Source organism: Zychaea mexicana (genome assembly GCF_025766255.1).
Source record: "Zychaea mexicana strain RSA 1403 chromosome Unknown BDB00scaffold_272, whole genome shotgun sequence".
NCBI classification, from domain to species: domain Eukaryota; kingdom Fungi; phylum Mucoromycota; class Mucoromycetes; order Mucorales; family Lichtheimiaceae; genus Zychaea; species Zychaea mexicana.
Genome location: NW_026516935.1, coordinates 6,300 through 15,874, shown reverse-complemented (window position 1 = coordinate 15,874; position 9,575 = coordinate 6,300). Strand labels below are relative to the sequence as shown.

General features: G+C 38.4%; 1 protein-coding gene across 1 annotated transcript; it reads right to left on the bottom strand.

Annotated features, from left to right (window-relative positions):
• Window positions 1-393: 393 nt before the first annotated feature.
• Window positions 394-1,270, bottom strand: BDB00DRAFT_777653 (uncharacterized protein; the record flags this gene model as incomplete). Its single annotated transcript, XM_053120321.1, has 3 exons — window positions 394-760; window positions 844-1,061; window positions 1,139-1,270. Coding segments are annotated over 3 exons (717 nt in total), but the record flags the coding sequence as incomplete, so codon positions are not given.
• Window positions 1,271-9,575: the final 8,305 nt, after the last annotated feature.

Sequence of the window (9,575 nt, the reverse complement as noted above, 5' to 3'; positions counted from 1 at the left end):
AAAATAAACCCTTTTCTATTTCAAAATATGGACCTAGGTATTCTTTGTTTGTATATATTACTATTAAAAAGAAAAAAACTGAAATATAACCTAATTTATTAACTAATTCTTCTTTAATTTCATCTATATGTTTTATATGTTTTAACTCAGTTCTATGTTTATAATTATAATTTAATTTTGGCCAATTTATATCTAAAAATTCCCAATTATTAATAGTAATTTTATCTACTTCATTATTTATTTGTTCTTCAATATTTATTTCAGTTTCCATATTTTATAATATCTTTTTATATATATATAAATTCAATTTTAAAAATTTTCAACCACAAGAATAAATCTCAACCCTTAATTTATTCTCAAGTCTTTACTTTTAATAAAAACAGCAACTAAGGGCTAACCTCCACTATCCCGCACGAATCGATACAACACAAAGTCATTCAAATAAAAAAAACACTTACCAGAGATCAAGAAGCCACCTACCTTGATATTGTGAATCGCAGATGGGGCTTCAGCAACGAGACGTACAAACATATCTTTCATGGTGCGAGGCAGCTTCATTCTTCCTTCTTGGATCGTCTTGGTGCTGTTAATGTCATTCGACAACCTGGCTTCTGTGCATCCATATTCGCGACCATTCGACGAGAAGCGCATATCCACCCTTGTGCCCATGCACTTGCGTGCTAGTTGACCAGTAGAACTAGTGCTCGATCCACGGGTCGCATTTCTTCGCTCTCTAGAAGCTGTACTGCCTCTCTCACCACTATAACAAAGGTATAATTAGTAATTAACCAGATGACATGTCGCATGATACAATTACATGTTCCTAATGTTGAAATCTCTAACCTTTGAACCTTGAGACTGGAGCCGTCAAAACATTTTTCTACAAACTCGCAAATCTGGTGAATTAAATCACTTTCGCTGTGATCTTGGAAAGGCAAGTAGTTGTAAACAAACAGATCTGAGGCCTCAACAATAGCTTTATGTGCCCAATACAACTCTGGCGCTTCAAACGGATCAAAATCGACTTCGCGTCGCCGAGCCACCAAACTCTTGACATCCTTCTATAATATTATAATAATAAACACTGTTTCAGCACCTTATTCTTATGCATTTACTGTTTGGCATATAAGCGACTCACCTTTCCATTGTATGAGAGTAAATACTCCTCAAAATTGGCGGGAAGTTTGGGAAGCATGGGCTTCTTAAAGTTGATGATCGCGTTTAAATCTTCAGGCAAGAAGATGTCTTTCCAGACAGCATCCGTGGGATCGATGATGAGGCAGTGAACGGGACTATCATTAATATATTACGCATTATTCAACATGTAAGTTCTTGTCTAACTTATTCAGATTGTTTAATTTATCCCTATAAACTTACTGGTGGAATTCGTACTGTAATGCAACTTTGTGCATTCCTTCTTCTACATATCTTCTTTCGTCTCCTTGCGTGTTCAAACACCATTTATCTTCGTTGGCGATTTTCTCGAATGTTTCTGCTACATATTTTCGCTGTGATGGTGACAGTTTGGCGTTGGCTTTGGTGGTGGTGCTCTTGGAACCGGAACCAGAGGACGTGGGATCAAGCACAGTATCGTCTGATACAACAAGATCTCGAACACGTTTCCAGGATACACAGTCTGATGGAATCTGTTTGTGAAAATGTAAGTCAGTGGCGTCCTACTATTAGTTGTCTAGCTGTTAGTTGTTTACTGATTTTGTTATAGTTAATAAGCCTGTCCTAACCGGTATAGCCATTAATGGCTGATATAATTTTAATCAAAATCATTACTATCTTCATCTTCACTTCTATTTTCATCTATATATATCTGACTATATTCAATGATTAACTTCTGCATTTGCTCTTGCCATATTTGCATAATATCATCCCTATTTGTTTCTTTTGCTTTTATTAAATCAATATAATATCTAAAGTATGAATTAAAGAACCTTTTATACTTAAATTTTTCCTTTTCAAGTTTTAAAATAAGTTCATCAATAAAACTACAATTATAAGTATCATTTAATTTATCCATACAGGGCTTACATGCAATCATACACATATATTCACCCCTACCTGATTCACATTCATCGTTATCAGAATCACCCTGTGAGGCATCTGCACCAGAGGTGTTTTCTAATATTACATCGGAAATATGAGGATTTGAGGATTGCTGAGAATTTGAATTTTCAGCATATGTTTCTTTTGTCTGTGTATTTGAAATATGAGGAATTTCAAATTGCTGAGAATTTAAATTTTCGGCAACTATTTCTTTTGGAGGTAATGTATTGGGATTTTTATAGTATTTCTCATATTTATGTAATTTTTCCTTTAGTTTTATATTTTCCTTTAATGTTTTCTCAATTTTTTTTAACAGAAATAATATCTCTTTCATTATCCGCTTTATTTAAATTAATTTTAGATGTCTCTTTTTGTTTTTTTGATGCTTTACGTTTTATTAATAATTTATTCTTTTTAATATTATAATTTATATCATATTTTTCATAAATCGTTTCTTCAGCAAATTCTTTAATGTTTATATTATTATTATTTAAAAACATACTTAATTTATTAGTAACAAGGACGATTTTGTCATTGTTGAATGTGATTATATTGTTCATTTTAATATTATGAGGTGCTATTTTTATATAATAAAAAAAATTCAATTTTTATTTTTTCAAAATTTTTAAATATATATATGCTAAGACATACATAATTTAATTTTATGAAAATTATTTTGGTTACACTAACTTATTGTGGCTATTCGTCCAATTAGTACTAATAAACCAGAGCATAATCATTATAACCTCAACCAGTCCCCAATGTCAGTTATTACCAAGTTCGGGCGCAGACTTACTACTTCGACTTCTGCAGACAAGGCACATCGTAAAATTGACTTCCTCTAATTTCTAAGCACGTCTTTTTCTTGGGAAACTCCTTTCAAACTGCCTGCTATTTCTTTCTCCAGTTTATCAACGACAGCTTGTAAAGCAACTTAACCATTGCTTTCGAGGGATTTGATGGCGAGAAGTATTACTAACGAATATATATAACGTATAAGCAGACTGCACCCTTTCACTTCAAGTTTATACTTATACCTTCATCCATCTTGATGTTATTATTATTTGAATTAAGCAAGACGAAGGTAAGAATATGTAGAGCATATTAAACTGTGGACGCAGTGGGTCCTGGACCTAGGTCCCTAGCCACAAGCGGACCTTAATCTCATATGCGTATTTCCAAATTAGGCTCAACGACCGCGCGATAGCGTGGAAGCTCTTGATTCACTGTAATTTATGCATTAACGTCTATAATAAAAGTCAAAGCAAAGAAAAAAAAACCAAGACGACCCCATAGACAGTAGCAGAAACAATTTAGTATACGGGTAGCTAATATGAGATATATCAGAAATTTTCAAAAAGAAATCGCATAAATAGCGCAGACATGCTGAGCTGAATATGCACTTGCTGCTGAGCAAACCAACGCAGATAATACTTTTTGAAAGGAATAGAAGTATCTGTAGGATCATTTGCATTGGACAATGAAGAGTGTGCTAAGCTTGCTCAGCACTTAAAATAGTTGTTTGCACGTAGTCTTAGCATTCTATGTTTGAAAACTATATAAAGTAGGCTTGAAAAGAACGTGTCATGTTTTTTGTCATATCAGTTTTTCTACTACGCTTTCAATATCAACATGCCTCAACAACATCATAACTATTTGTCTCAAATCTACAATACCGGTTCCTCGTCATCCCAATCAGCTAACGAGTTTGCTAGTCAATCAAACAACAATGCCGTTCACGCTGCCGAATTGAATTTGGCCATGCTGCAATCCAGACAATGTACGCAAACAACTACGCAGGAGCTTCGTCCGGACAACACTAAACACGCCTATTACCCAAAGATCAGCGAGTTTTGTAAGTGGTGCGACGAAAAGAAGTTTCCTGAATCCACTCGTTATCAAGTAAATGGCGACAAATTGCACTGGTTTCTTGAAAAAAAAGTAAGTAGTGGTATATTGACAATATTCAAAAGATCGCGTTAATTGTAAAGAGGTTGTATTAAACTAATTATACTACATTTTATGTTTAGGTCATTGGAAGAATCCGACGTCCTACTGGTAAAAAGCAACTACAAGCCAACGAAGATTCTGACCCGAATGACAATGATATCGAAACAGAACAAGAGGAAGTTGAGCGTTACATCGTCGGCTTTAGCACCATCGAGCAGTATGTCAGCGCCATCATCCAATTTTACAACGATCAACTTAAGCTTGGTATCAACACCATCAACAACTACCCACGAACCGCCGATGTCAAGGACTTACTAAAGAACGAAAGAAAGAAGGATAGCAAAAGACGCCGCACGAACTACGAAGATCGCGCTGCTGGGTCAATCTTGAACGGATACTCTACTATGGAAGAATTAGCCAGAATAATCGACTACTTCATTGGCAAGGACAAGTCTGAGCACTATCGCAACGCAGTGATGATGTTGATCTCACACTTTGGTCTCATGCGTGGCGAGAACGTCCGGGAAATCGAGCTGGCCGACATACATACCATTCCATTGGAAAATGAAGGCCCTACTCCAGATATCGAGTGCCCCTGTTTGGTTTTGCTGCTGGACCATGGAAAGACAAACCAATTCGGTAAAATCCAGCACAGGTCCGCCATCTGCTGTGCACATGTCGAAACCTGTCTTTGGATGGCCCTCGGCCTGTATTTCTTCTGTCGTTGGCATGTTGAAGGCGAGGAATTCCCAGATATGTCGCGCCCACAATCCTGGTATAACATCAAGCTATGCAAGACCGACAACGGCGATCTCACCAAGAACATCACCCAGCCTGCGCATTACAAGGCTCTGTCTAAGGCTTTCGAAGCATGTAGGATCAACTCAACAGCCATTACACATGCTGGTAGAAAATCCGGTAGTAAAATGGCAGATCTGGGTGAAGCTGGTGATTCGGCAATTCGACGTGCTGGAAGATGGACCACTGACTCCATGGAGGGATCGTACTTGACCAACTTACCACGGCGATTATTGCGTGCGATGGCAGCTTTCGATGCCAACGGTAAAAATTTCTGGCTACCACGCGATAGCGTTCAGCCTCGAGAAGCTTTGCTCTGTAAAGTTTTCCCATGGATTGAAGAGTGGCAAGAAAAGATCGATCAAGGACTAGGAGACAAAAGTGTTGCGGCAGACGGATTCCTTCAGATGCTGCGTGTTCTTCGAAGGACCTTTTTGCAAGATTCAGTATTAATGATGGAGCGACACCCAGATTTATCTGTTTGGAAGCAGCCTCTGTTCAGCGATCAAGATTATTTGGATTTCAAACCGTGTAAGTAATTGAAATATCATTAAAGAGGTTATTACATGGTGCGATTATATATATATGAGTTATTTACTAATCGTACCTTGATTATTTTTAGTATGTTGAAGACTGCCATTGAAACGGCACCACCACCCGAGGAGCTCACTTTGCAGAAGTCGATGCCAGCTTTGCACAATTACATGCGCGAAATGTATCGCGATCTTTCATAGAAACTAGCTGTCCTTTCTCGAACGGTCGAAGAACAAAATAGAACCATGAATCAATTCATGGGTGATCTGGCAAACGGACGACTGACTATCACGGTGCAATGGAACGCACAACAGCAATCGCAGGCAGCTGCACTCTCTACAACAGCATCAACATCACATCCTACCTTTGCCGCCTCTCCTACATCATCATCCCATCCCGCTTTTGACCAATCCGCCACTAATACCGCTTCAACTACCACTGCATCATCATCTTGTCCTATCCCTACTAACTCGCCCGTGTCTCCACCAAATACAACCATGGTAGCCCAGGCCACGACATCCTCAAGCAGCCAAATGCCAAAGTACAGGATGAGCGAAAACGTCACGAGCATCCCGGATTTACACCGCGAATGGCATTATGGGCTATCCGGAAAACCTGCCATCAAAAAGCTGGAGGCTGATTACGGGAAAAAATGGCGTGGAGACAAGGCAAAATGGGTGTATCGCAGGCAACAAATAGTAAAAGGTATCGACGCGTTTATCGAGTGCCATGGTTTACAGCAGGATGAGCAGCGTGCTTTGGCTATGTTAGAATACTGGCGAAAGCACCCAAAGGCTGAATGGTGTGCTGGAGGAGTCATAAAACCGAAATCCCTGGATTGGATGAGCAAGAATGTTAAGTTGTGGGAACAAGTAGACAAAGTAGATTTCTAAATGTCAATAAATCTGTCATGCCAATATTTAGTTTGTTGTATTCTATGTATTCTATAAAAATCAAGAAAGAACACTTTTCTTTGAGAGTGATACAGTAGAAAGAATAACAATTTATTTTTTCATGAACAGAAAAAATCGATTAGTCTAATTATTACCATGATCGATCAGATTGATCAATGTATACGAAGGTCATTCAAAAAGCATCGATCATGCACGTCCTCCGACAAGACACAAGAGCTCAATGCTGGTTAAGTGAGTAAAATGGCTGAGGACCTCAGGGTTAAAAATGCACTTATTAGCTCGGTCATTGGGGTTTTTTTATAAGAAAAAACCCTGGAATTTTCGAGACCCGCTGGACCTGTGAGGACTTCAGCGGACCCACAGTAAAAATAAGTAGAATGAATCACTGCAGATATGGGGTTTGGTTGCCAGGGTGGTTGCTAGGGTGATTGTTGCGTTGCTTAGTGATTGAGAAGGAGGAAAGGGAGGCAAAAATATGTCATCATGGCAATAAATTGCACGTACCTTTGCACCTGTATATACCTAAGCAGTCACTAAAGCTACTTTAGGCTAGATAATTCACCAGGCGATTTTTAATCCTAATATGTATCGCAACAACCATGAATTTTGATGAGAGCGTTTTTCCCTTTGTTTTTTATTGTTTTACAAGGACGGAGCATGTCCGAGTGATGGATCTTACGTCCATTTGCGCCTTTCTTTCTATCTTTTTTTAACGTGTACAGCTCGATGGCCTCACCCGTTCTGTCTGGTGAGATGTCCCAGCTCAGGGGTTGGCATGTTACTCTTTTCTTTTCTAGTCATTGTACAGCTCGATGGCCTCACCCGTTCTGTCCAGTGAGATGTCCCAGCTCTGGGGTTGGCTTTGGCTATCTTTCTCCCTTCCTTTACATTTATTTCGTATAATGTTTTCTTTCTATGTCTTTTTCTCCTGCTCCTCACATTTCTTCAATTCAGTCAACCATATATCTACATTTATCCTTCAATTTGATTGAACCAGGTAAATGTTAAAGTATTAGTGTTTTACTAACGATTGAACATTATTCTGTAGGTGTCAACACGATGTTATCACGAACTCGCAGTTCGTTGAAAAGTTAAAGTTAGCCTTTACGATATTGGAACTTGAGATTAGTGGATCTGGAGTACCTAGGACTGCCAAAAAGATCGTTATGCTTTTTTCCTGTGATGAAGCTGGCACCCGTGGCCAAGGTTTGTTGCTTATTGAACAACGTGTTACATGCTGCAGCTTCTCACTATTATACTAACCCCTATGCTACTGCTAGATCATATTCAAAGGAAGCGTAGATGCAATTGAAGGGCATCAGCGAAAACCAACAGTTCCAAGCATCACATTCAAGAGACCAGCAGCGACAACCTTATTGCTACCACCGTCATTAACCTTTACAAACAAAAGACAAAAGAGCCAATAGCTCTATAAAACCAAGCATTCCTCTCTCATCATATTCTACTCTGTGCCATCTCTTTCACATCTTCAAATAACAAAAACTTGAGTTTCCACCCTCTACAAACTTCATACATATACCACTGTATAATTGCATGTAAATTCACTTCCTTTTTCTCAAATTGTATCACGATACAGTAGTCCTCCTCCTTCACCGCAAATTTCAATTCCATGGCAAAGGGGTTCTCCATAAATGTTCTTTTCTCCGCTTTAGGATTTATTGAACGACATTCAACTTTCATCAGCTTCTTCTGCTATTACAGTGTATAAAAGAAATCTGAGCCGCCATAACGCAAAATGGTAGGCGCCATCATGGAATCATTAGACGCCAAGATTAAAAAAACACTGCACCATGTTAAAAACATCATCCGCCATCCCTTTTTTCTCAGGCGTCAATGGGACGCCATCAATCACTTGAAATCCAATATATTACTATCCTTATTTTGTGACAAGTGGGGAATAGGGATCCGTATCAGAACCGCAGAACCGGAACCGAACCGAACCGAAACCGAGAAAATACGGTTCGGTTCCTGTCAAGAACCGAACCGGAACCGAACTGGTTCTGTATAAGTAGAACCGAAGAACCGAGAGGCAGAAGATTGCAATCAGCGATTTTGGTAATTAGTATTAAGTAGGCTATGATGGAAGTTACGAACAATGTTATTCCGAAAAGACCACGAAGTAGTGTATTTGCAAGCCATACTTTATTGAAAAACTTAACAAAACCTGCAAAAGCAGAAGGGAGTAAAAAATAGTAAAGAAGAGAAGAACAAAATAAACACTTCTTTTGACAGCAGCTTGCTTTCTCTGCCTATGACGCGCATCATTACTTGTTCCTCTACTTTGCTACCTACAATGCATTTTTCTCTATAACGTACTACTTTACTAGATTTATTATGGCTTCTCGATCAGTTTTATCAAGTTTGTGCATTCCGTTTGAGATTGTGCATTCTGGGGCTCATAACAGAATTATCTTACCCATTCACCCTTTGCCTTTTATGAGACACTATACACTATACACACGTAGAGACACAGCAGCTGTATGTACTGCCGGTTGTGGTTCAATTCCTCCAATATTACGATAACATATTGTACTAGTAATACTAAGTCGCTCTAAGTAAGTACTATAAGCTCCACTTTTTTTCGTAAAAACTGTGCTTTAATCTTTTAACCATGCAATGACCCACATCGTATGAGAATGTTTACATTCTGTTTCTCTTATTCATTTTGAGATCGCTGTTCAATGTACAATTATAAACTATTCTTTTTTACTGCAGTATTCAAGTATACCGCGACATTTGAACACACACATCAGCTTTCATTTAAAGATACCGAATCTTGCCTTTTTTATATACATGATGGGTTCGGTTCTTCGGTTCGGTTCTTCGGTTCTACGGTTCTCGTCGGTTCTAGTCGGTTCGGTTCTTGCTTTAGACGGTTCGGTTTGGTTCCCTTTAAGAACCGAACCGAACCGAACCGTGCGGATCCCTAGTGGGGAACAAAAAATGGATCACACTGAATAGCAGCATCAGCGGATGCCACTGATCGATGAGTCGATCGTGTTCTAACTTTTGGAAAAGGTTACATGTACGTACGCCGTAGATACGATTGCTGGAAGGATTCGATACAGTAATCGGCAAAAAGTACAGAATGAATATATATATAGTACGGATGAAAATCCGCAGGAAATGTATTTACTAGTGCTTCTTAAATGAAAAAAAAAGCAAGAAAAATGAATATATGTACAATCTGGCTGTTTGTGTGTTATGTGTTATGTGTTATATGTGGTAAGTGTGTTTGAGTTTGAGCATGTTGACGTGGTATATGTGTAAAACTTTGTATTGTTTTTATATATTGTGCTT